At 54.5% G+C, this 26,606-nt stretch overlaps 1 protein-coding gene and 1 non-coding gene across 2 annotated transcripts; both read left to right on the top strand.

Moving 5' to 3' along the window:
• The first annotated feature begins 797 nt into the window (after nt 1–797).
• On the top strand, nt 798–26,395 carry Chd3 (chromodomain helicase DNA binding protein 3). Its single transcript, XM_059270966.1, has 40 exons — nt 798–1,096; nt 5,773–5,885; nt 6,448–6,618; nt 6,823–6,947; nt 7,990–8,276; nt 8,507–8,637; nt 8,796–8,946; nt 9,110–9,303; nt 9,594–9,824; nt 9,966–10,169; nt 10,774–10,985; nt 11,575–11,706; nt 12,484–12,583; nt 12,937–13,128; nt 13,263–13,463; nt 13,762–13,899; nt 14,168–14,289; nt 14,440–14,613; nt 14,928–15,069; nt 15,356–15,487; nt 16,351–16,468; nt 16,654–16,778; nt 16,971–17,202; nt 17,502–17,668; nt 18,118–18,295; nt 18,671–18,736; nt 19,256–19,341; nt 19,472–19,605; nt 20,143–20,287; nt 20,448–20,610; nt 21,085–21,206; nt 21,311–21,446; nt 21,553–21,654; nt 21,844–21,972; nt 22,532–22,640; nt 23,402–23,534; nt 23,792–23,987; nt 24,948–25,111; nt 25,388–25,514; nt 26,149–26,395. The coding sequence occupies exons 1-40, from the start codon at nt 814–816 to the stop codon at nt 26,268–26,270; spliced, it is 6,189 nt and encodes a 2,062-aa protein (XP_059126949.1). The 5' UTR covers nt 798–813; the 3' UTR covers nt 26,271–26,395.
• On the top strand, nt 19,736–19,875 carry LOC131918158 (small Cajal body-specific RNA 21). The gene has a single exon (XR_009380896.1). It is a non-coding gene; the product is annotated as a small Cajal body-specific RNA 21 (non-coding RNA).
• Nucleotides 26,396–26,606: the final 211 nt, after the last annotated feature.

The raw sequence follows: 26,606 nt of genomic DNA, 5'->3' as shown, positions 1-26,606 counted from the left end.
GGGAGTTAAGTCACAGCAGCCATTTTTGTTTTATGCAGAAATCCTTCTTGCCCCCCAACACACACACACACACACACACACACACACTCACTCACACACACACTCTCTCTCTCAATACACAAGGAAAATGTATTAATCTGTGCACTAATCAGTTACGAAAAAGGGAGAAATTAGTGGGTCTCTGAGTAGAAGCTTGGAGATGGGATGTAACAGGGAGAAGGGGGGTGTATGAAAAATGAAATATTAAGCCAGCCATTTTGTTTTAAAAGGGGATTTTACCCCCCTCTCTCTTTCTTTATAGAGGGGGTGGCGGTGCTGGAGGGGGGGTTGTTTTAAAAATAATTTCAAGGCGGCCATCTTAGTGCCTCAGCTCTGAGAAATATTTCTGAGCGCCCCCCTCAGAATTTAAATATATTTAAAGCAACCGAGGGGGGGTAGAGAGAAGTCGAAAACTTTTATATACATATATATATATAATTTTTTTTTAAAAAAACGATCTCCCTTTCTTGTTCTCTTGGGAGGAAAGAGAGAAGGGGGAAAAAGTCCTTAAATTTTTTCCAAGAACATTTTTGGGGGTGGTGCGGCCCCCCTCCTCAGACGCCGGCCCCGGGGGTGGGTGTTCTGGAGGGGGGTGGCCCGGGGGCTTGGGGGGCTGGGGGAGGCGGTGAGGAGGAGGAGGAGGAGGAGGACGCCGCCGCCGAGGAGGAGGAGGAGGAGGAGGAGGAGGAGGAGGAGGAGGAGGTGGTGGTGGTAGCGGTGGGGGAGGCGGGCGGGCGGTGGGTGGGGGGGTGGTGGGGGGGCCAGAGCCACAGGATGGCTTCCCCTCTGAGGGACGAGGAGGAGGAGGAGGAGGAGATGGTGGTGTCGGAGGAGGAAGAAGAGGAGGAAGAAGAGGGCGACGAGGAGGAGGAGGAGGTGGAGGCGGCCGACGAGGACGAGGAGGAGGAGGAGGACGAAGAGGGAGTCCTCGGGCGCGGGCCGGGCCACGACCGGGGCCGCGACCGCCACAGCCCCCCCGGCTGCCACCTCTTCCCGCCGCCGCCGCCGCCGCCGCCGCCGCCGCCGCCGCCGCCGCCGCCGCCGCCCCCGCCGCCAGGTAAGCGTCCGCCCGACTGCGTCCCCGGGCCCGAGCCGAGCGAGCCGCGGGGCCCGGCCGCTCCGCGGAGGCCGAGCCGAGGCGAGTCCCCGGCGGCCGGCCGGTCCCGACGGGCCCCCGCGGGTCCGGGCGGCGGCGGCGGCGGCCTTGGGGCCAGGCCTCCTCCCCTCCCCCGCCGCACCCCTCCCCCGCCGCCACCGCGGTCGCCGCCGCCGCCGCCGCCCGGGCTGGAGAGCGCTGGGCGCGAGCTGCGCGCGCGGGCCGGGCCACTTGGTCGCGGCTTTCGGGGGAGGAGATCTTTTTTTTTTTTTCACCCTCGGCGGGGAGGGGGTAGGCAGGAAACGGCCGCGGCGAAGCCAGGGTCGTCTCGTGCCCCCCCCCCCCTCGGCCACCACCCCCCCCCCCCTCCGCCGCCGCCGCCGCCGCCTCCCAGGCCGAGCCAGGGACCCGCCGAGACCCCGGCGACCGGACGGCGGCGCGGGGTGGGGGGGGAGGGGCGCGTGGGGGAGGGGCGGCCGCGTGAGCGCCCCGGGGGCTCGGTCCCCGCTGGGGTCCGCACGGAGGCGGCGTGGGGCGCGCGGGGACGGGGTGGTGGTGGTGGTGGGTTCCGTGTGTGGGGCCCCGACGGCCGCCCCGACGCCCTCCAGCGCGGCCGGGACTCGGGCCGGCGGCGGAGGTGGGACGGTGGCAAACCCCCCCTCCCCCCGCCACCCTCACCCTCCCCCGCGGACCGGCCCCTCCACCTGCCGGGGGGACTTCGGTGCCCGCCAACTCCGGGGCGCGCGGTGGCACGCGGGGGAGGGGGGCGTGTGCGTGTGGGCAGCGCGGCTGAGGACTCGGGGCCGGTGGGGGACCACGCTCCACGCAGACCACTTCCTGGAGTAAGGCTGGCTGGGACCTGCCCTCCGCTCCCCCCCCCAGCCCCCCTCCCCCCTCCCCGCAGCTGGCCGGCGAGATCTGGGGTCACTGCAGAGGAGGGGGGGGACGGGAGACGGGAGAGTGTCTGGGGAGCCCATGCCCATGCCCCACCCTCGTCCTCTCTGCCCCCGGGCTCTTTTGTGTCAAGTGCAGGGCCTTCCCCTCCCCCCCCCCCCCCCCCGCGCGCCCCGGTGACCCCGTCAGTCTGGGGTGGCCGAACTGCCCAGCTGGGACTCTCACGTGGCTGCCATTCACTGTCACTCTTTGCATGACACCACCCACACACCCTGACCACGTTGGGGGGCGTGAACTGCCCACCCCGCTGCTCTGGGCTTGACCGTCGCTCTGCACCCTTCTCCCGGATGACAGGTCATCTGGCACTCCTGAGCAGCTCGTCCAGCTGTGCTGGGGACAGACCCTTATCCGGCCGCAGACGTCCTGCAGCCACCCCCCACCCCACCCCCAGGGATGTCTTCTTTCGGATAGGTGTCCGTCCGCACCCCCCGACTGGGGCCATCCACACCCCCAGGTCTCTGGCCGCAGAGCAGCAGCACACATGCATCCAAAACTTCAAAACGTTATCTGTAAAACTGTCCCACTGACCAGGGTGACTCCATGTCGCACATGTCGAGACAGCCTTGGGAGAGGTGGGTGGGTGAGTGTGTTCAATGCTCTGCTGCCCATTCCCCCTGCTAGGCTTACCCGAAAAGGGGGAAAAGTTTAGAGAGAAAGTTACTCCGCCGAGCCCGCGGGGTTCGCTGGGGTGGGGTGGGGGTGATCAAAGATCCCGGGCGGGGGGGGGGGGCTGCAGCCTGCGGCTAGCTGGGGGGAGAGGGAAAGGAGGCTCGGCAGGTGAGCCCGGGGGCCGGCAACTCGGGTGACTGTCCCCAGCTCGGGCTCTGGTGTCGATCCCGGGAACTGGGTGCCTGCAGGAGAGGGGAAGGAACCAGCTGAGGTCGACATGGGTCTTTGTGTGGCGCCCTCCCTCCCCGTCTCTGCTTCCTGAATCCTTCAGAAGCGTCCAGGGCTTTTAAATTTTTATATTTGAAATAAAATCTCACCTCCTCTGTCTCCCTGGGCAGTTTCACCCCCCCCACACACACACACCCCATTCCAGCCCTCCAAGTCAAGTAAGTGACCCAGATACACCCCCTCAGATGACTTTGAGGCAAAACTTTGGAAAAAATATTTTTAGCGTACTCATTATCCGTCTACCTAAGTGTGGGGAAAATAAGTCTCCTCCAAGGAGCTCGGTTCGGGCTGCCCGCCCTCGTCTCTTTCTGGAATATGAATCTGTACTCGTGAGAGCCTCCCATTGTTTTTCAGTGCGACTGCTTTGAATCTCACCATTTTGTTTTACATTCTTACCCAAAGACCAATTTTTATCCCTTCCCCCTCGCTCCAGTCTCCTTACATTGTTAAACGTTTAAAATAATAGCATTCGTGTTGGTGGGGGAAGGGAGCAGGAAGCTAAAGAAAAAAACCCCATTTCTTCTCCCTCCCCCTTCTGGCAAGTCTAGAGAAATAATATAACATAATATATAGATGTGATTCCTTGGGGGGTGGGGATGGGGGTGGGGAAATGATTGTGGGTGGTGCGGAAAATTCTGGTAGTTTCTTTGCAAAAGGTCTGAAAATACAAACCCACCTCCTGCATTCAGTACGCATGTGCGGCAGGCCTATTATGGAGGTTCGTTGTGGGGGAGGGAGGGGAATTTGAGAAAAAAATAAATATAAGTGTGAGAGATTGATGGCGAGATTAGGAGAGAGGGGCGGGAGCAAGGCTCGCTGGCGCCCAGGCTCCTCCCACAGGCCCTCCTGCCAGACTCCGCCCTCGCCCTCCCCACCTTCCCGAGATCTGAGCCGGGATGTGGGAGAGTCTGGGCTGGCAGCCAGCATTGAGAGGCTGCTGAGACAGAGGTTGGGGCTTAGATTTGCTTTATTACCCTCCCTTGCCTCTCCTCGCCATTCTTCCCCTCTGCTGGCCACCGAAGTCGGCCGAAAACCGAGAACCTCCTGCTGGGCTGGGTGGGAAGTGGAGTTCACAGGCTTCCTCGCCCCACACACCCAGGGTGACCCCAGCGGGCCACTTCCCTGATCCTTAGCCAGTTGGCGTAGCCTGGCCTGCCCTTGCCACTTGCCCCGCGGTCTTCGTTTCCATGTTCGTGTTAACCCAAGTCCCTAGAGTTAAGGGGAGCCAGCTGCTGGGCATGACGTCTGACTTCCTATTACAGCCCTGGATCATTTTTCACACACTGCCTCTGGGCAGGCAGCCTCTTTGCATGCCCACACCCCATCTTAGAGTGTTTTTGCTCACAGGGACATGAGATCGTGGGGGTGGAAGGAAAGGTACCATCAGATCGGAAACCCAGGCCTGGGGTGTTAATTGTGGCTAATTTTTCCTTGGCTCTTGAGGGAAGGAGGATTGTGTGTCCTAGAGCAAGAGGCTGGGCCAAGCCCTGGCTTTCCCCTCTGGCGGCAGCTGCCTCTGCCTGGACAAGACAGGTCTGGCTGGTTAGTCTAGTGATTGGTGGGGGTGGTGGTAGGTGAACCAGGGCCCCATTTCTGTGTGGCATTCCTGTGTGTGGCATAAGGGCTTCCTCTGCAAGAAACAACTCTGGTCCCCAAGCTTCAGCAGACTGGCAGGGGTCAGAGAGAATGGGGTGGGACATCAGGGAAGAACCTGTCCTGAGCCCTCTGACAGAGCCTTCCGGGGAGAGAGCCAGGGACATAGCTGTGCTGAAGCAGGTACAGGCGTGTGTGTGTGTGTGTGTGTGTGTGTGTGTGTGTGTGTGTGAATTAGAGACTGCACATGTCACCTGTGTCTGCGATTATATCCTTATTTGTCTCCCTGTAATGCATATATACGTGTGTGTGTATGAGTGTATACATGAGTCTCATATATATATATATATATATATATATATATATATATATATATATATGAGTCAGCATGTCTGGGAAAAATACAGAGGTGAAAGGTAAGGCCGTGAGATAAAGGGTACAGCCCCTGGGAAAAGATTTGGAGGCAGACCCAGTCCTCTGGGAGAAGTAGGGAATTGTGCAGACTTCCTTTTGCTGAGTTAGGAAGTGAAGAGGCAGATAGATACTGGTCCTGTGGGCAAGAGGGTAGCATGACTAGCTGAGAATTTCTTTTGCCCCAGTACTGTATTGGGGTGATTATCCAAGAAAATGTAAATAGAGGCCTCCCTCTTGGCAAAAAGGATGTCAGAGCCCCAGGGTGTTAGTGTGAGAACCCGGGTGTCCACCTTTGGCTCTCCCTTCCCAGCATCTGGCTTAGGGAGCTGCCAGCTTGTGTCTCCCTACTCCAAGTGCTGGGGTCAGGCCAGGCCAGCAGCTGGGCATGGCTTCCCCGGTTCCTGGGCAAGCTGCCAGCTGGCAGGGTGAGGAGAAAGCAGGAGGAGCCCTGGCGAGGACTGAAAGGACCTGCCACAGTCTGAGCCGGTGGCCTAGAGTCTGGTCCCTTGTTAGTAGGAGGGGGAAAAGGGAGTGTCTTGGCTGCTCTTCCTCTCTGACCCTTGACCTCCCATTCAGAATCAGAGGATCCCAGAGTACTAGAAGCAGTCTGTTTGCATCCGGTGACGGTGACGGTGACGGCCTGACGGCCGGGAAATTTAGAGGGGTAGATGTTTGGGTTCCTAGAGAGTGCAACTGAGTTGGGAAGAAAGGGGACCGTGAAGAACCTCAGGGATTGGGGTGCTCCAAGCTTAGGTTTTCTGGTTCTCTTCTCTCCGAAGATAAAGATGATATCCGGCTGCTGCCTTCAGCACTGGGTGTGAAGAAGAGAAAGCGAGGACCCAAGAAGCAGAAGGAAAACAAGCCAGGCAAGCCCCGGAAACGCAAGAAGCTCGTGAGTACCAAGGGTCCCTGATGCTGGAGCAAGGCGCAAGGGTCCTCTTCCCAGAGACTGTCCATCTTCTCTGGCCCTGGTTACCTGAGTCATGGGGCTCTACTGCTTCCCTCCTGTATCTCATCTGCATGTCTTGGACCCGGAACCCTAACCTCACTTTCTCCAAGCTGGTGAAGAGTCCAGCTGTCACTGTAACTTGCCCTACAGTCTGAGAGAAACAGTTGAGAGCACACTGGCTTGCTGAGGGTGTAGCTCAGTGGTGGAGAGCTTGCCCCACATCTTCGAGCCCGGGGTTTAATTCCCAATACAGAGGGGAAAAGAAAACCACAGTCTTGGGGGAAGATTGCGTGAATTCAGAGCCTGGAAGTCCTCTGTCTTCCTGCCCGGGTAGTTAGCTCCCTGTGCCTCAATTTCCTCTGTAAAAAAGTGAATAAATATAGATCAACTACTGTTCCATAGGATAGTTGTAAAGATGGAAAGAGATAAAATATGTTTCATGCTAAGAACAGTTCTTGGCACATGGTAAGAATGAATAAGTGTTATTTTTATTTCTCTTCCTTAGGACAGCGAAGAGGAATTTGGCTCCGAGCGAGATGAGTACCGGGAGAAGTCAGAGAGTGGCGGCAGCGAATATGGAACTGGACCAGGTCGGAAACGAAGAAGGAAGCACCGAGAAAAGAAAGAGAAAAAGACCAAGAGGAGGAAAAGGGGAGAAGGAGATGGGGGGCAAAAGGTGAGTAGAATTAGGAAGTAAGAATGAGGAATCGGCATCAGGTCAGCATGGGGATGGAGGGATGCTGCCAGAGCTGGGGTTTGTAAAGCATGGGAACTGGACTGCAGAGGGGAGCAGGAAATTGGTGGAGACTAAGTGAGACATCGAAGGATGTCTGGGAGAGGGGTCGGGGAGCCCCACCCTACCATGCTGTCCTCCACTCAGCAGGTGGAACAGAAGTCATCAGCTGCCCTGCTTCTGACCTGGGGCTTGGAGGATGTGGAGCATGTGTTCTCCGAGGAGGACTACCACACACTTACCAACTATAAAGCCTTCAGTCAGTTCATGAGGTACAGTGGCACTGGGAAGCCTTTCAAATAGTTAATATTGGGGTGTGGGCTGGGCCTCTCTGGAATCTGTTAAAAATATATGAAAATGCTTCCCAGGGAAATTCATGGCATGTGCACACAAAATTTTGCACATAATTTCAATCTACTCTTGGTTTGGGATCTGTCAATCCAGCTAAGACTCCATCTTTCCCTAAAGTTGTGGGGGCAGAGGTCATGAGTCGAGTACTACATTAGAGAACTTTCCAGAACTAGAAGATAGTGAGGACAGGAAGGATTGAGTCTTCTTCTGCTCCGACAGTTCCATTTTCCTCTCTCTGACTTCTTTAGACCTGGGTGACATCATTGTCCCAGAGTTTTCGTTTCAAGTCTTCACAACTCTTTCTTAAGTCCTCTAACAACACATCATGCATTTAATAGCATGGGACTTGAGCTGTGGAGGCACAAGCTGAGGTTTAACACAGCAGTTTAGTGCCCTGGCTTCATCTTGGGCAAGCTACTTAATTTCTTCGGTGCTCAGTTTCCTTATCTGTAAACTAGAAATAATACATTCTTTGTAGGAGCCTGTGTGGATTTGGTGGGAAGTTGAATGCATAGCCCAGTACCTTTGGTACCTAGACTCAAGGGATGCTAACTGGTAGCTGTCCTTAGTGATATCTTCCTTACACCTCTGCCAAAGACAGTGTGTTTGTCGGCATTGAGGACCACAGGTGTCCTTGTAGGAGCAATGCGCACACACCCTGGAGGAAAATGCAATGTCTGTCTCTTTCAAACCGTCCCAAGGGAAACTTCCTTCAGGTTCCATAGAATACAGTAAAATGCAGAAAAATCAAAGCAAGAGCACCATTGTGAGGATGGTGTGCAACAGGATATAGTTCCCTTTTAGCTTCTTTTTGCTTCATTTATTACCTAAATTAATATTTTTCTTAATAGGACACATTTCCCCCACCCGGGGTAGTTAGCATAGACTTAATTGATATAGGGAGATGGCAGTATTCCCAGACCATCTGTGAAAGGTCTGGATTTTCTGCTTCTCTGTTTGCAGGCCCCTGATTGCTAAGAAGAATCCTAAGATCCCAATGTCGAAGATGATGACCATCCTGGGGGCCAAGTGGAGAGAGTTCAGCGCCAATAACCCCTTCAAAGGGTCAGCAGCTGCTGTGGCGGCGGCGGCAGCGGCAGCGGCGGCAGCTGTAGCTGAGCAGGTGTCAGCTGCTGTCTCCCCAGCCACCCCCATAGCACCATCTGGACCCCCCCCTGCCCTTCCACCACCCCCTGCTCCTGAAATCCAGCCCCCACCCATCAGAAGAGCCAAAACCAAAGAAGGCAAAGGTAGGAACCCTCTTCTTCCAACCCATTTTCCTGCTCTCCGAACTGCATGGCTTCATGGCTGTAACGCATGCCCTCCCAGCCCTGATCGCTGGGGAGGAAATGCTTCCCATGAAGGGGAAGGAGGAAAACCGTAGCCCATGGCGCAGGCCAGAGTTCCCCGTGACCCCTGTTCTTCCAGGATGTGTCATGGCCTATGGATTTTCTCCCCTCGTCCCTATTCTCTCATTCAGGTCCAGGCCACAAGAGGCGGAATAAGAGCCCCCGAGTGCCTGACGGACGCAAGAAGCTTCGCGGAAAGAAGATGGCACCACTCAAAATCAAGCTGGGGCTGCTGGGCGCCAAGAGGAAGAAGGCAAGCTCGGTGAGTGGCTCTTCCTGTCTGCTGAACACCGGGAGTCGAGGGCTGAGAGCGCTGGATAGTCCGTGGGGAAGTGGGGTGGGGAACCCACAGTCTAGGGATGCAGGGTAGTGGTGGGTAGAATCAAGCACGCCTCACTGATGGCCACGGGCCATGGGCAGTATGTTTTTCAGAGTGATGAGGGCCCTGAACCAGAAGCTGAGGAGTCAGACCTGGACAGTGGTAGTGTCCATAGTGCCTCGGGCCGGCCTGATGGCCCTGTCCGTGCCAAGAAACTGAAGCGAGGCCGGCCAGGAAGGAAAAAGAAGAAGGGTAAGGCTGTCGCTGTGCCAGCCTCTCTGTCCGCCCTCTTCTTCCTTTGCTGTCTCTCTCACTTCAGATTTTGACTTCTCGATTCCACCCTTCTCTGTCTTCCCTGAACCCCTTCCTTTCTTTCTTTTTCTGTTCCCTTTGCCTTGACTGGGGTATATGACAGTCCTGGGCTGTCCTGCAGTGGCCGGGGAGGAGGAGGTTGATGGCTACGAGACGGATCACCAGGATTACTGTGAGGTGTGCCAGCAGGGTGGGGAAATTATTCTGTGCGACACCTGCCCTCGTGCCTACCACCTCGTCTGCCTTGACCCTGAGCTTGACCGGGCTCCTGAGGGCAAATGGAGCTGCCCCCACTGTGTGAGTACCTGGTGCCCTCGGGTGCCACCCATCTCTCTTCCTCTTGCTTTCTGTTGTGGTCTTCTGGGCTTCTCGGCAGCAGGTACACAGGATTCTGGATCCTCATTGGGTCCTTTCATTCAACCCTTTGTCCCCAGAGTCAGTATTTTTGGAAAATGGGGCTCTCCTGTTTAGTAGGTCCCATGAGACGTCTGTGCACTTCTGGGACTCATAGTCTTCTTGGCTTCGCCCCCACTTTGCAGTCTCCCCTCCTCTTCTTCTACCTCTCTCTTTCTGCTCTCGGCCTCCAGGAGAAGGAAGGGGTACAGTGGGAGGCCAAGGAAGAGGAGGAGGAGTATGAGGAGGAGGGGGAGGAAGGCGAGAAGGAGGAAGAGGATGACCACATGGAGTACTGCCGGGTGTGCAAGGACGGTGGGGAGCTGCTGTGCTGTGACGCTTGCATCTCCTCCTACCACATCCACTGTCTGAACCCCCCGCTGCCCGACATCCCCAACGGGGAGTGGCTGTGCCCGCGATGCACGGTAGGTGCAGCCATGCCCTTCGGGGGCCCGAGCAGCGGCTCTTCCTCCCCTGCCCCCAGCCTTTGTTGGGCCTTCATCCTACCTAACAGGGGCTCTCTCGGCCTCTTTCCTGCCTTTCTCTCCTGGGTGTCCGTCCTGAAGTGTCCTGTGCTGAAGGGCCGTGTTCAGAAGATCTTGCACTGGCGATGGGGGGAGCCACCTGTGGCCCTGCCAGCACCCCACCAGGCGGACGGGAATCCAGATGTGCCACCCCCTCGTCCTCTTCAAGGAAGATCAGAGCGAGAGTTCTTTGTCAAGTGGGTGGGGCTCTCCTACTGGCACTGCTCCTGGGCCAAGGAGCTCCAGGTACCAAGGCTTGTCCTGTCCCCAGGATCCTGTCTCAGCCACTTGCCCTCTCCTCCCTCTCCTCTCGGCTTCCATCGCCTTTCCCTTCCATTCTTCCTGCTTCAGTTTCTACCTCTGGTTCTTTGATCTCTTTTCATTTCTGTTAGTTTTCACTCCTTTCCTGACCGCCATCTCCTTCCTTATCTTTTTATTCCTTATCCATCTCCACTGTCATAATCACCCCTTGTCTTGTCTCTCACGTTCCCTAACTGCTCTCCCAGGCCTGGTCTTCTATCAGGTGTATTTATTTCTGCCCTATCCATTTTATTTGTTTGTTTGTTTGTTTACTTTGTTTTTTCGAGACAGGGTTTCGCTGTGTAGTTTTGGAGCCTGTCGTGGAACTCACTCTGTAGACCAGGCTGGCCTCGAACTCACAGAGATCCGCCTGGCTCTGCCTCCCGAGTGCTGGGATTAAAGGCGTTTTCTTTCTTTTTCACTGTTGTTTTTATCATTACTGTTGGATGTTTAGCCGCCTTTTCTCTGCTGCGCTTTGTCTCTTTGGATTTGGATGCCATCTCTTCTCCTCTCTTCTCTCCCTCTCTTCTCTCCCTCTCTGCTCCATCAGCTGGAAATCTTCCACTTGGTAATGTATCGCAACTACCAACGGAAGAATGACATGGATGAGCCCCCACCCCTGGACTACGGCTCCGGTGAGGACGACGGGAAGAGCGACAAGCGCAAGGTGAAGGACCCTCACTATGCTGAGATGGAGGAGAAGTACTACCGTTTCGGCATCAAGCCAGAGTGGATGACTGTCCACCGCATCATCAACCACAGGTGAGCCGTCGGTCCGCGGGAAGGCCTGCCCGGACTGTGACACTGTCTTGCTGTGGTGATGGCCCTGTATAAACCAGATGGCAGCTGAGGTTTGGTAACTGTTTCTGCAATTCCAGTCCTTCTGGCCTTGCTCTTCTAGGGGACTTGAGAAACCAAGAGGAAAGCCCAGTCCAGTATTCTTCACTTATTTCTAGTAGCATAGGGATGGGGTGGGACATGAAAGCAAATTATGAGAAACAGGTCATCCAGATGAGTGTTTGCAGTGTGGCTTTTACTACCGTCTAGCACTAGTTCATTTGTACCAAAGCGTGAGTGACAAGATGGGTATTTGTGGTTCACTTGCTGCTCAGTCTAGTGCCTCTGTGCGGGCCTGAGTGTCATGTTAGACACTCAGAAATCCTGTATGGGTAAGCAAGTGGTACTGTGGGCTGTCTGGGATGTTCTGTGATTGGCTTTTACATACCATCTCGAGAAAGCTAAGGTAGCAGATGCTGTGTTTGTTGACACTTTATTTATCAGGACTTTGTGCAATGTGTGATGCATTCTATTTTTTCCCTCTTGCGTCTCTTCTTGGCCTTCTGCCCAACAGTATGGATAAAAAGGGGAATTACCACTATCTTGTGAAATGGAAGGATTTGCCTTACGACCAGTCTACATGGGAGGAGGATGAAATGAGCATCCCCGAATATGAAGACCACAAGCAGAGCTACTGGAGACATCGGTGAGGGAGCCGGCGCACAGCACACGAAAACTAAGCTGAGGATGCCGTCTCTGGCAGAGCCAGCCTAGGGCAGTGGCAGCCTGGGCTCCGCCTGTGATGGCTTTGGTAGTGGTAGTTTAAGGACAAGCAGTAAGATCTGGCCGGCCTGAAAATGTTCCAGCAGCTAAGAGCTCTTGTAGAGGACCTGAGTTCAGCACCCACATCTGCAGGCTCACAACCTTCTGTAATTCCAGATCCAGGGGATCAGACACCTTCTTCTGGCCTCTGAGGGCACCCCCACACACATGTGCATGCCTATCACACATACATAAGTAAAGATAACTAAATCTAAAAGAATAAGAAGAGGAAATGAGATGTGGTCTGAGAAGTGGGTAAGAGATTGCCTGGAAGAGAAGGATTGACTCTCAAGGTATCACCCCAGGAGTGGGGATAGAAGGCTTGGGAGAGGGTGGCAAGATGGCTTAGTGGATAAAGGTACTGGCCACTAAGCCTGACGACCTGAGTTTCATCCCCTAGTGTCCACGTGGTGGAATGAGAGAACCAATTTCCACAAGTTGTCCTCTGACCTCTGCATGTAGGCCATGGCGTGTGCATACATATGTACACACTCAAAACTGTACGTGTAGTTAGATTTTTTTCTTTAAAATGCATTTGAGAAAGAAACCGAGAGAATCTGAGAAAAGGTTTTAGGCAGAAGGAGGCAGGTCTGGAATAGATTTAGAAGAGTGGGGGGCTCCCGAGGACCAGGCCTTGCTCAGATGCCCACTCTTTCCTCAGTGAGCTAATTATGGGGGAGGACCCTGCACAGCCTCGAAAGTATAAGAAGAAGAAGAAGGAGTTACAGGGAGACGGGCCTCCCAGTTCACCTACTAATGACGTAAGTTCTTTTCCTTGTCACTACAGCCTTGGGACTGAGTCCTGGAGCGGTCAGCGGCTCTGAGCAACCGTTTTTTCCCCCGCCCTTTATTCTGGCCCGCAGAGGGGCTCGGGATTTGGCGTGGGAGTTGGAGTGCTTCCAGAAGTAGTAGCCCAGTTCCTTTCCGAGCTAGCCCTTCCTAGTGGTGCTGCTGGGTGTGATTTGGGAGCCAAGGGTGCGGGGTGGGGGAGGACTGAAGAGTAGAACTCAACTCAGGCCGTAGCTGAGGATATTGTAGTTCAGCTTGAAAGCAGTGTTAGGACAGGGCCGAAGCACCCTGCCCCGTTGAACCTTTCCATGTCGCCCCTCTACAGCCTACAGTGAAATACGAGACCCAGCCACGGTTTATCACAGCCACAGGAGGCACACTGCACATGTACCAGCTGGAGGGTCTCAACTGGCTGCGCTTCTCGTGGGCCCAAGGCACCGACACAATTCTAGCTGATGAGATGGGCCTGGGCAAGACCATCCAAACCATCGTCTTTCTGTACTCACTGTACAAGGAGGTGTGCGGTGGATTCCGGGCCCCCGAGGGTGTGCGTGCTAGCCTAGACTGGGGTGGAGGACAGAAGACTAGAGCAGGCAGACTGGTGTGTAGTGTTGGAGCCAGGACTGATGGGATTCCACCCTTGACTCCCAGGGCCACACCAAAGGTCCCTTCCTGGTGAGTGCTCCACTCTCTACCATCATCAACTGGGAGCGAGAGTTCCAAATGTGGGCACCCAAGTTCTATGTGGTCACATACACGGGTGACAAGGACAGCCGGGCCATTATTCGAGAAAATGAGTTCTCCTTTGAGGATAATGCCATAAAAGGCGGGAAGAAAGCTTTTAAGATGAAGGTGAGTCCCTGTCTCGTGCTTCAAGATCCTTGGGTCTGTCGTTTCCTTGTCCCAACCAGGGGTTCCTCTCCTCATCTCTGTGCCTCTGTACTCTTCCTCCACCGTAGACTCTCCTGGAAGCGTGCATGAGGCTGTCAGTACTGGGCATGGGGCGGGGGCACCGAGAGCTGTGGTCCGTAGCCACTGTTCGGCTTCCCGAGGGAAACACAGAGCATGGTTCTCGATAAAGGGCGGGGGGCCGGGGTGTAGGTGGGTGTGTGGTAAGTGGCAGCTGAATGGGCAATGGCTTTGTTGGCAGAGAGAGGCTCAGGTGAAGTTCCATGTTCTCCTGACGTCGTATGAGCTGATCACCATCGATCAGGCAGCGCTTGGCTCCATCCGCTGGGCCTGTCTTGTGGTGGATGAAGCTCATCGTCTCAAGAACAACCAGTCCAAGGTGAGTGAGATTCCAGAATGAAGCTGTGGACTCCCCTCTGTCTCGATCCTTAACACAAATCCTTTGGGGAAGTTGTAGCCTGGAAGGAGGGTTCCTGTTCTTTGTGGAGAAAGGACTGCTCTGGGAGGGGAATGGGGCTAGGGATTTGGGGTCTCTGATCCTGAGGGTATGGGGTTCAGCATCTGGCGATAGGGAAATGTCTGTGAGGTGAGACAGCCACTTCCCACTGATAACCCTTTCTCCTGTCTGTCCTTGTCTCACTTTCTAGTTTTTCAGGGTCCTCAATGGCTACAAGATAGATCATAAGCTGCTGCTGACGGGGACCCCACTGCAGAATAACCTGGAGGAGCTCTTCCATCTTCTGAACTTCCTCACTCCAGAGAGGTTTAAGTAAGTGCTCCCGAAGGGCAGTGCCAGGTGGGGAAAGGCAGCGCCAGGGTTCTAGTAAAGATCCACCGGACGTAGGAAATGGAGCCTGAGGTCAGAGGCAGGGGACTGTCTGTCACCTTGTCTGTCTTCTTACCTCTTTGTGTCTGCTAGCAACCTGGAGGGCTTCTTGGAGGAGTTTGCCGACATATCCAAAGAGGACCAGATTAAGAAACTGCATGATTTACTGGGGCCACACATGCTGCGGAGACTCAAGGCAGATGTCTTTAAGAACATGCCGGCCAAGACGGAGCTCATTGTCCGAGTGGAGCTAAGCCCCATGCAGAAGTGAGACTCAGGACAGGCTGCCTTGACTTGGGAGTGGGGTTTGGGTGATAGTAACTTTCCAGGAGTTGGGACCAAGTGCTGTATCAGAAGTGGTTGCCGCTGGGAGCGGTGTCCCCTGCCTTTAATCCCAGCACTTGGGAGGCAGGAGCAGATGGGTCTCTGAGTTTGAGGTCAGCCTGATCTACAGAGTTAGTTCCAGGATAACCAGGACTACACAGAGAAACCTTGTTTCAAAAATTTTAAAAAAAGAAAGAAAGAAAAAAGAAGTGGTTTCTTTCTTATTATCCCTTGTACATCCCTACCCTGGTCTTTAGGAAATACTACAAGTACATCCTAACTCGAAATTTTGAGGCCTTGAACTCAAGAGGCGGTGGGAACCAAGTGTCGCTGCTTAACATCATGATGGATCTTAAGAAGTGCTGTAACCACCCATACCTCTTCCCCGTGGCTGCCATGGTAGGAAGCAGAGGGCGGCGGGGGTAGGGGTTGGGGGGTTGGGGGGTGGCTGATCACGTGGCTGGTTCTCTGCTATGGTAGGAACCAGAGCAGGGGGCTGATCACATGGCTGGTTCTCTGGGAGGGTCTGTGTTGAGCAGAGGGGTGGAACTAGCTTGCAGGGCCCAGGTTCTGCCCTTGGAAGGGTAGGAACTGAGAAGTGTGGGAGCCGTATTAAGCTTTTGGTTTTTCTAGTCACGGCAGAAGTAAGGAGTACGCTCCCTGACCCCTTCCCCCCCCTTTTCAGGAGTCTCCGAAACTCCCCAGTGGGGCTTACGAGGGTGGGGCACTCATTAAGTCATCAGGGAAGCTCATGCTGCTGCAGAAGATGCTGCGGAAGCTGAAGGAACAAGGACACAGAGTACTCATCTTCTCGCAGGTGACCCAGCCGTCTGCTCGCCTCATACCTGTGTCCTGTGGCCATCCGCCAACCAGACTTTAATGCCCGTCTTCATTCCTGGGCTGCTCTAGTAGGAAAGACTGAGATCCTCCTGCTCATAAGCATGTCTTGACTCAGGCAGGCAAGGCGACACATGCCTATAATCCCTGAAGTTGGGATGCCGAGGCTGAAGCCAGTCTACACATAGAGAGACCCCATATTCGAGTGACAAAAAGAGAGGGCACGTGGCTAGAGATGGCTCCGTGGTAGAGCCCCTGCCTAGCCTGCATGAGGCTATGATTGGATCCACAAATAAAACAATAATAAAGAAGTCTGGGGCTAGGTGTGGTGGTGCATGCCTTTAGTCCAGCCTGGTCCACATAGCGGGTTCCAGGCCAGCCAGGCCTACACAGTGAGTCCTTGTCTTTAAAAACAAAGCCAAAAGCCTGGCTTGCCTGGCTCATCCCTTGATCTGATCCTTGTTCCTAAGACTAGTGTGGTAGTCAGCTTTGTGAATGAATGCAGGTAGGAAGTACCGACCCTTTAGGATTCTGATGAAAGGTATTCTTCCGCTTTGGAGAAAACCACATACCAGTTTTATGAGCTTTTCAAAGTATTTATAGGTTTCTCTGAAACCTTTTCATGGTCTCGGAGAACCTGTGCCTTATCAGAAGATTAATCAAGAGTGGAAACCAGAACAGCGATGGCTGGGGGTAGAGGGCGGGAGGGAGTCACTGGGAGTCTCAGAGGGTGGGTGTGTTTCAGTATAAGGCTTGGGAATTTGTTACAGTAACGTATTACTTTGAGGAACTAGGCCCAAGCTGTGTCGTAGCCTTCTGAACTCTTACTGTGCCTTGTTTTAGATGACCAAAATGTTAGACCTTCTGGAGGACTTCCTAGACTACGAAGGCTACAAGTATGAACGCATCGATGGCGGCATCACTGGTGCCCTTAGGCAGGAGGCCATTGATCGGTTTAATGGTGAGAATGAAATGCTTTGGTCCCGGTGGATATGGAAGGCCCGAGAAACTTCTGTCATATCCTCAGGGATGGGGGAGGGTGAGGGGATGTTGGAAACTTGGACTTTGGAGTTAGGATATAGTGATTTATAGTCAGAGCGTCTAGCAGCTGGTGGTGAACTTGACCTCCTAATTCTCACCTTCTAGCTCCTGGTGCCCAACAATTCTGCTTCCTCCTGTCCACCCGAGCTGGAGGCCTGGGCATCAACCTGGCCACTGCTGACACTGTCATCATCTTCGATTCTGATTGGAACCCCCATAATGACATCCAGGTGGGAACCTGCATCCTAAATCCCCTGTAACATTCAGCAAGTTGACAGGGGTTCATGGAAGAGGTGGTCCTGCTCAGGTGGGGGTCTTAGGAGAGAGGAGAGGGCCTTTCCCCACCAGCCTCCTTTCCTGACCGTGTGCCCGCTTCCTCATGCCACTCCCCGGCTGACCTCCCTTCTCTCCTGCCCCTGCAGGCCTTCAGCAGGGCCCATCGGATTGGCCAGGCCAACAAAGTGATGATCTACCGCTTTGTGACGCGAGCATCTGTGGAGGAGCGGATCACGCAGGTGGCCAAGAGGAAGATGATGTTGACACACCTGGTAGTGCGGCCCGGCCTGGGCTCCAAGGCTGGCTCCATGTCCAAGCAGGAACTCGATGACATCCTCAAGTTCGGCACCGAGGAGCTGTTCAAGGACGAGAATGAGGGTGAGTGAGACGTGTCCTCCGCTCCCTGAAGGTAGTCCTGTCCTCCCCTGAGGAAAACACGCCCCGAACAAAACAAAACAAAGGTGAAGAGAAACACCTCCTTTCTAGTGGTCCTGAGAGAAGGGTTGGCCACCTAAGGAAACCAAGCAAAAGACCTTTGACATGAGCTCCCAGGGAACAGTTGTCCTCTGCAGGGCCCAGTGAGGAGGAGGAGGGGTGGAGCATCTCACCATCCTGCCTAAACTGCCAGGGCTTCTGGCTGGAGCCTCAAGTCCTTTCTGTTCTCTTGTCTCTGCCAGGGGAGAATAAGGAGGAGGACAGCAGTGTGATCCACTATGACAACGAAGCCATCGCTCGACTCCTGGACCGAAACCAGGATGCAACTGAGGATACTGACGTGCAGAACATGAATGAGTATCTCAGCTCCTTCAAGGTGGCCCAGTATGTTGTGCGTGAAGAAGACAAGGTGAGAGGCACTGGGGCCGGCCACACCCTGTCTCTCCAGGGCCATCTCTGAGGGGCAGTGCCTCTCACTAAATTGTGAAAGTCTGCACTCTTATTTTTGATTTTTTTCTCCCACCCTGGCCCCCAGCAAAAAGCAACAGTGGACCTCAAGCAGTCTCTCATTCTGATAGATGAGACCGCACTTTGGAGAGAGACATAGGCAGAGAAAGTTCTGGTAGTCACAGAACTACTAGAGTCCTGTGGGAGGGAGTAAGGGGAAGTGGAGGGGAGGTTTAGAGAAGGAGCCGGCACATTGCAGGGAAGAGGAGCTAGGAAAGCTGTGCAGTGTCCAGACTGCACGCAGACCTGAGGACGGGGAGGGAGCATCACTGGGCCTACGTGGGGGAGGGGGTTTGATGCAGCCCAAGGCCCGGTGAGGGAGGCTGCCAGCCTCACTCGGCTGCCTTGCAGATCGAGGAGATCGAGCGAGAGATCATCAAGCAGGAGGAGAACGTGGACCCCGACTACTGGGAGAAGCTGCTGAGGCATCACTATGAGCAGCAGCAAGAAGACCTTGCCCGAAACCTCGGCAAGGGGAAGCGGGTTCGAAAGCAAGTTAACTACAATGATGCCGCGCAGGAGGATCAAGGTGAGGACTGCCCCGAGGGGTGGGACGGGAGGAGGTGACGGAGAGCTTTGGAGGCCAGGTGACTGGGAAGGGTCAAGGGGAACTTTTCTAAGGCCAGGTGGATTTGTGGGGATTTAACTCTCTAGGGACTACAGAGGGATCTTGTGAACACCCTGAGACTCAGTGTTTAGGGTAGCTTTGACAGGAGGCAGAGTGGTACAGTAGGAGGTCCCCAGAGACCAAAGATGGCTAGGAATATATGACTAACGGATCTGACCCAGTGTCTCCAGCAGGACCAAGGCCGGGTGGGGGGGGAGAAATGTCCAAGATGAAGAATCCAAGTGGGAAGGGCCCCAGTATGGTTACCACTGACCATTGAACCCTCTGTCCTCACAGATAACCAGTCAGAATACTCAGTGGGGTCAGAGGAGGAGGATGAGGACTTCGATGAGCGTCCTGAAGGTGGCCTCTTGTCTTGACTTCCTGTCTCAGCCTTGCAGTTTTACTTTCTAGCTTCCTTTATGCCCACTATTTTTTTCTTCTTTTTCTGTCACATTTGGAGCACACAGCCATGTGGTATCAGATGCTCACAGGTCAGGAAAGGTAGTGAGGCGTGGTGATGCGCACCTGCAGGTCCAGCTCCTAGGAGGGTCAGACAGGATCGCTTGAGTCTAGGAGTTGGATGGCTGGTCCACACAGACCTCATCTAAAAGCACGAACACACGAACGTGAGACTAGACAGGAAAATCACGGTGTTTTACTTTCCCATGAGTAGGACTGTCTGTCAGATATTTGCTATTAATTTTCAAATATGACTTCTTTTAGCCTTACTAGGTAGTGTTGCTGACAACGTACTTGGAGGAAATTAGAGGCCCACATGCCACAGGCTAGCCTGAGTTTTCTGTATTATGGGATGGGTGCTAAGGAAGTCTGAGGGCTTAGAGGAGGTGACTCTGCTAACCAGTGTCACCCTTACCCTAGGTCGCCGACAGTCTAAGAGACAGCTCCGCAATGAGAAGGACAAGCCGCTGCCTCCACTGCTGGCTCGCGTGGGCGGGAACATCGAGGTGAGACTGCAGAGAATGGTGGCGGGGTCGGGGGGGGGGGGGGGGGGGGACTGAGGACTGGGCCACCGGCAGTAGGGAGGACTTCAGACTCCTAACCGTTCGTGGCCCTGCCTCTTCTCCCCGTCTTCAGGTACTGGGATTCAACACCCGGCAACGGAAGGCATTCCTTAACGCTGTGATGCGCTGGGGGATGCCACCTCAGGACGCTTTCACAACACAGTGGCTAGTGCGCGACCTGAGGGGCAAGACCGAGAAAGAGTTTAAGTGAGTGTGGATGATTTGGGGATGAATTGAATAGGGGCTGAGAGCTTCGGGTATTACTTTCTTCCTCTTGGCTGCCATATGATGTGACCTTACTCAGCTGATCACCGCCTCCCTACCTTACGACATGTCCAGGCTCGATTTCCTGGGATGTGGGCTCAGCCTACCCCACTTCCCCTCAACAGAGCCTAGAATAAAGGGGCCGGGCCTCTTCCCTCATGGGAGGGGTGTTTGAGGAAGGAGACTCACCTAGGCTAGCCTGGCCTCACATTTACTTGGCCATGATAACTTGGCAGGAGGAGCTGGTGAACAGGATGAATAACTGACTGATGGGGCCCAGGAACAAAGTGCCAAGTCCCAGGAGCTGCCGTGGGGGAGCTGAAGGGAAGGTCAATGAAGAGTTAGGTGTGGGGGCCGATGCCAGTGGGAGGCCCGTGGGCCGAGTCTTGGAAGTTCAGGAGGTAGTGATCTCTGCATATCCCTCATTGCCTGACCCACCCCTGAGACCTTGCAATCTTCCTTCTGCCCCATGCTTTCCAGGGCCTACGTGTCTTTGTTCATGCGCCACCTGTGTGAACCGGGGGCAGATGGCTCAGAGACCTTCGCTGATGGGGTCCCTCGGGAGGGGCTGAGTCGCCAGCAGGTGTTGACCCGCATTGGAGTCATGTCTCTGGTCAAGAAGAAGGTATCAGACTTTCCTCGCTCAAGCATCTGGCCAGCTGCTTGGTCTCTGTCCTTCCTCTGTCTTAGTTCTAGCTCAGGCTGGTGTACTACATAGGAGACTAGGGCTTCCTCCGTGCCCGGTGCCGGGAACTGACCCGTGTCCTGGAAACCTCCTTCCCCAGGTGCAGGAGTTTGAGCATATCAATGGACGCTGGTCAATGCCGGAGCTGATGCCCGACCCAAGTGCTGACTCCAAGCGCTCTTCCAGGGCCTCCTCTCCAGCCAAGACGTCTCCCGCCACTCCCGAGGCTTCTACCACCAACAGTCCTTGCACCTCTAAACCTGGTAACTGGGCGTCAGGACGGAGGGGGACAAGTGCAGTCAGATGTCAGGGTAGAAAACCTCTGCTCTCCGTGGTTTGTGTGATTCTAATGAGACACCTGAGGCTGGAAAGCTTTATAGGAAGTAGGCTTATCTGGGCTCATGGTTTTGGAAGTTTGAGGTCAACAGTTGCATCTGGTGGTGACCTTCTTGCTTGCAGAATCCTGAGGTCCCACAGGCTGTCCCATGGTGAACTGCAGAGAGCATGCATGTATATTCTCCCCTCTTCTGAAGAGCCACCAGGATTCAGTTGCGGGGAGGGGCTTCACCCTGACCTTATCTAATCCTGGTTATCTCCTCCAAACCCCACCAGTCAATACTGTACTTAGATTCAGTTTCTACCGTTTTATTACCTCACACTGGACATTAAATTTCAACACATGAACCCTTGGAGACCACTTAAGTTGTCAAACCAAAGCACTCTGCCTTCACCCACAGCTACTCCCGCCCCAAGTGAGAAAGGAGATGGCATAAGGACACCTCTCGAGAAGGATGACACTGAAAACCCGGAAGAGAAGCCAGAGAAGAATAGCAAAATGGGGGAAAAGATGGAGACAGAGGTGTGCGGACATCTGGATCTCTCTGAGGGGCTGGAGTGGAAGGTCTGGAGGGGTCTTGGTACCTAGGAACTATAGCTCATCGTGACTCTACTGTCCTCCACCAGGTTGACTCTCCCAGCCCAGCCCCGTCACTTGGAGAGCGACTGGAGCCACGGAAGATTCTGTCAGAGGATGAAGCACCAGGGCTGCCCGGAGAGGTGGAGCCTGAACCTGGGTACCGAGCAGGCAGAGACAAGTCTGGTGGGTCATTGTCCTAGTGCTGACGGGGACTGGAATTTGGGAGCTCTGTCTTCCGGAGTTGGGAGAGAGTAATGTCTTTCCTTCTGTTTCCCGACTCTTTCCTCAGCCTCAGAGCCAACGCCAGGAGAAAGGGGGGAGGAGAAACCGTTGGATGTACAGGAACACAGGGAGAGACCAGAGGGGGAAACAGGGGATTTGGGCAAGAGAGGTAATGGGTGGAAGGACTGGACACCAGAGTCCCTAAGGGTACCAGGGGAGGTGGAATCTGGGGGAACTAAATGCCTGGGTCTTGGGTGGGTAGCCGTCGGAAGAGCCAGCCCGGTTTATGTATTAAGTAGTCTCGAGACCTAGTAGGAGGCTGTCCTGAGGTGTGAGCTTTTCCTGTTCGGCCTAGCAGAGGATGTAAAAGCAGAACGGGAACTTCGACTTGGGCCTCCTCGAGATGAGCCACGGTCCAATGGGCGCCGTGAGGAGAAGGTGGAGAAGCCAAGGTTCATGTTCAATATTGCCGATGGTGGTTTCACAGGTGCGGGTTGTCCTCTGTTACCGGCCATTCAGGCTTTCTCACTGCGCCCGAGGCTACCTGCTACGTTTAATTCCAAGTACTTCCATGAGACAGTGCATGCTGCCTGTGAGCCTTCCCACTCTCTCTAATAGAGTCTTTTGCCTTAATCCTAATTAAGTGAGCCTGTTCACAACTAACTTTATTTCTTACCACCTGCCATAACCTTTCCCCATTTTTTCAATTTAACTTTTTTCAGATTTATTTTATGTCTGAGTGTTTGCCTGCATGTATGTGTGTGCACCACATGTAGGTAGCACCCTCAGAGAGGGTGCTGGACCCCCTGTACCTGGAATTGTAGATGGTTATGAGTTACCATGTGGGTGCTGGGAACTGAACTCAGGTCCTCTGTATGAGCAACAAGTGCTCTTAACCCCTGAGCTCCGTCTGTCACCCTATTCACGGTTCTTAGGAGCCTTTAATGAGCCTTTAGTGCTCTGGCGTCACTCAGCTTTCCATCTGTACGTGACTGTTGGGATGGATGCGGGTCACAAACCTGATGCTCCCGCTGGTCTCTCTGCAGAGCTACACACGCTTTGGCAAAATGAAGAGAGGGCAGCTATTTCCTCGGGGAAACTCAACGAGATCTGGCATCGAAGACATGACTACTGGCTTCTGGCTGGGATTGTCCTGTATCCTTGGTATAGATGCACGATTGAGGAGAGAAGGGGTCTTAGCCATGTTTCTGTAGCTGCGATAAACATCGTGACCAAAAGCAACTTGGGGAGGAAAGGGTTATTTCATCTTACAACTTGTAATGCGTCTTCCGGAGAAGTCAGGGCAGGAACCTGGAGGCAGGAACCTGGAGGCAGGAACTGATGCAGATGCCAGGGAGGAGTGATTATTGGCTTGCTCTTCATGGCTTGCTCAGCCTGCTTTCTTATAGCACGCAGGACCACCTGTCCAGGGGTGGCACCACCCACAGTGAGCAGGATCCTCCCACATCAGCCAATATTAAGAAAATGCCAGCCGGGCGGTGGTGGCGCACGCCTTTAATCCCAGCACTCGGGAGGCAGAGCCAGGCGGATCTCTGTGAGTTCGAGGCCAGCCTGGTCTCCAAAGCGAATTCCAGGAAAGGTGCAAAGTTACACAGAGAAACCCTGTCTCGAAAAACCAAAAAAAAAAAAAAAAAAAAAAAAAAAGAAAAAAAGAAAATGCCCTATAGGTTTGCCTCCAGTCCAACCTTATTTAGGCATTTTCTCGATTGAGGTTCCACTTCCCAGATAACTCTAACTTGTGTTAGGTTGAGGGGAACTACGGGTCGAAGAAGGGTCCACACTTGGGGCAGGGAGACTTGTGCCACACTCTGGGGAAATCTGGCCAGTCAGAAGAAATGTTCACAGTGAAGCCCATTCAGTTGGTTTCCTTGACAGTCCCTTCCCTCCCCTGGCAGTCATGGCTATGCCCGGTGGCAAGACATCCAGAATGATGCTCAGTTTGCCATTATCAATGAGCCGTTTAAGACCGAAGCCAATAAGGGGAACTTCCTGGAGATGAAAAATAAGTTCCTGGCCCGGAGGTTCAAGGTGGGGATGAAAAAGGATAGAAGTAGGGTGAAGAAGGTCTTGGGTCGGAGGTTGTCTAGGGGGGTGTTAACATCTTGGGAGTTGAGGTAGCACTTGGGGCTAAGATCCGAGTGTACCCTTGTGATGGAAACTGGTCTGCATGGGCATTGATGTCGGGGTCACACGCTGAGGGCCGAGCGCCGGGACAGAGTAGCTCTCCAGTGCTGTGTCCTGCCCCTCTGCTCACCTCTGTGTTCACCTCTCTCCTGCGCCCTTAGCTCCTGGAGCAGGCGCTGGTGATCGAGGAGCAGCTGCGGCGGGCGGCCTACCTGAACCTGTCACAGGAGCCGGCGCACCCCGCCATGGCCCTCCACGCCCGCTTTGCCGAGGCCGAGTGCCTAGCCGAGAGCCACCAGCACCTCTCCAAGGAGTCGCTGGCAGGGAACAAGCCGGCCAACGCCGTCCTGCACAAGGGTAAGGGCCGCGGTGGCCCCGCGCGGGGGAGGGCCCACAACGCTGCGTAAGTCTTCACCCCGCACCCTTCAAAATCTTCCCACACCCTTCGCCCCCTTACCCCTCTACCCTCTGACCTCTAACCCCACCTCTGACCCAGCTGGCACCCTTTTGGGTTTTAGCCTTTATCCCTTGTCTGAGCCCATTCTCCCCACTACCTGCGAGGGTTCACATCCGTGACCGGTAGGGTACCAGTCACCTCATTCAGTGGGACCTCATCCCTGGGAGTGCGACCACATGGTTGTACCTGCTATGATCCTGATAGCTTTAGTTTGTGTGTGGACACCACAAAGGTCCTTGGCTTTGAGCCCACAGACCACTTTCTTAGAACCTCCTTCATCCTGTGAAGTGAAACTCCTGCCTATCCACCCTTGACCATACCCCATAAAACTTACCTTTGACCTCAACCTCTTCTCCCACATCCTTCTTTCTCCTTGGCAATTATAGGTTAAGTCCCAGAGCCTTCTTGACCCCCAACAGCACCTGGTGTAGTGACCGACTCCTGCCTTAGGTCCCTCTGTGTAATGCTGGCCCTTCACTTCCCTCCCCGTTATGTGCTAAAACTGACCCCTTCAATCATACTACCCCGTGCCTCCAATTCCTCCCCACCATCCCCACCCCCTAAGCCTTCCTGTTCCAGTATGGGATGTTCTGACAACCCCCGACCCCATGTCTTCCAATGTCTTCCCCTCCTCTTTTCCATATTCTTTCTTCTTCCTCTTCATTTCCATCTGTCCTGTGTGGTGTCTGGCCTGACACTTTCCTCCTCGGAATCGCTCCTTTCCTGTCTACTTCCTGTCCTTTTGTCACTGTGTGTCCTCTCTTTCTGACTGTACTGGTCCATCTGACTGTCACTTTTTCTGGCTCCATCTCTCTTTCCATCTTTCTCTTGCCCTTCTTTCTCTGTGGCCCGGGCCCCAGTTCTGAACCAGCTGGAGGAGTTGCTGAGCGACATGAAGGCGGATGTGACCCGCCTGCCAGCCACGCTGTCCCGAATACCCCCCATCGCAGCCCGCCTTCAGATGTCCGAGCGCAGCATCCTCAGCCGGCTGGCCAGCAAGGGCACAGAGCCTCACCCCACACCGGTAACCCTCTTTCCCCTAACTGTTTCTGTCAGTGCCCCTTCTACACACACACACACACACACACACACACACACACGCACACGCACGCGCACGCACACGCACACGCACACGCACACACATGCTCCATCAGAATCCTACATACATGGAGAAATAGCCTGCTACAGTAGTCTTCACCTGGAGTCTCCCTGCCTGTACCACAGCCTCTAGTAATTCTGGAGCGTGACCCCTCTCCTCTAGACTGTGGACGAACTAACCTCGGCTTGCTCTCTGTTCCAGGCCTTTCCCCCGGGTCCTTACGCCACACCACCGGGGTACGGGGCAGCCTTCAGCCCCGCTCCCGTAGGGGCTCTGGCCGCCGCCGGCGCCAATTACAGCCAGATGCCTGCAGGGTCCTTCATCACAGGTAGATGGTTGTTCCGACTCGCTCCTCCCTCACTTTTGCCAAACGTTGTTCCTGCTTGACTCCCCTGCCCTGTTTAAACCCCACCTCTCTTCCTCGAAAGTGTCCACTGTTTTAGGGAAGAGTTGTTCTGGGCTTGTTTTATCTGTTCCTTTGTATCCCTTCTGCTATCCCCATGACAAAACTCTGTCAATCAGGAGGCCAAGGCAGGATGCCTGAGAGTCCTCAGGCCAGCCTGGGCTGTGTGGTCATGCACACGTTTAATCCCAGAACCTGGGGGGCAGAAGCAGGTGGATATCTGTGAGTTCAAGTTCCAGGACAGTGAGGGCTATGAAGAGAGATCCTTTCTCAACAAAACAAGAAACTAAAAGCCTCACATGCCATGTGACTTCGTGTCCCCCACTTGAGCCTCCTCTACCCCATTTCCTCAAGAAGTGAGCGTGAATTCAGAAAGGCTCCAGCACCAGACCTGTCACACTGTGGCACCAGGGGACTCTGAGGAGGACTTCACCCCAGTCCTACATTTATAAGAAAAATCAGAGTGGGAGGAAATGACGTGGCCGTGGGGGAGGCTTTCCTCAGGGAGTGATGTTTGGGATGTAGGGACTGACCTTTCCATACTGGTCTCCCCAAGCAGCCACCACCAACGGCCCTCCAGTTCTGGTGAAGAAAGAGAAGGAAATGATGGCAGCCTTGGGGTCAGACGGGCTGGATCGGAAGGAGCCCCGAGCAGGGGAGGTGATTTGTATAGACGACTGACTGGATCTCAGGCCTGCCCTTCACCTAGGCCCCGACCCCGGAGCCGACCCACATCTCAGGCCTTGGGGCCTGCTGCCAACCCTCCACCTTCCCCACCCCTTGGGCCACCACTGGGCTAAGAGCCCTCCTGCCCCCTATAACGTCTCCCTTCAAGAAGGACCCTATCTCTCTCCACCTCCACACACCTTTCCCACCAAACCTTGAAGACTGTGCTGGTGTGAAGAGGTCTGTGGGAGACGGTTAGCAGGGTCTTCAAGTACCCTTACTCCCCACCACCAAATATACAGCTTCCCACTAACTGATTGTCGGGGGGGGGGGGAGAGGTGGAGCCTCCCA

This window comes from Peromyscus eremicus, chromosome 8a (assembly GCF_949786415.1).
Source record: "Peromyscus eremicus chromosome 8a, PerEre_H2_v1, whole genome shotgun sequence".
In the NCBI taxonomy this organism is placed as follows: Eukaryota; Metazoa; Chordata; class Mammalia; order Rodentia; family Cricetidae; genus Peromyscus; species Peromyscus eremicus.
This window is presented reverse-complemented; position numbering and strand designations above follow the sequence as displayed.

Coding starts and splice junctions, on each gene's coding strand:
- Chd3 (XM_059270966.1), top strand. CDS start 814: ATGGCTTCCCCTCTGAGGGACGAGGAGGAGGAGGAGGAGGAGATGGTG. Junction 6,619..6,822: donor AAGGAGATGGGGGGCAAAAG/GTGAGTAGAATT, acceptor TCCTCCACTCAG/CAGGTGGAACAGAAGTCATC. Junction 18,296..18,670: donor TGCCGCGCAGGAGGATCAAG/GTGAGGACTGCC, acceptor CTGTCCTCACAG/ATAACCAGTCAGAATACTCA.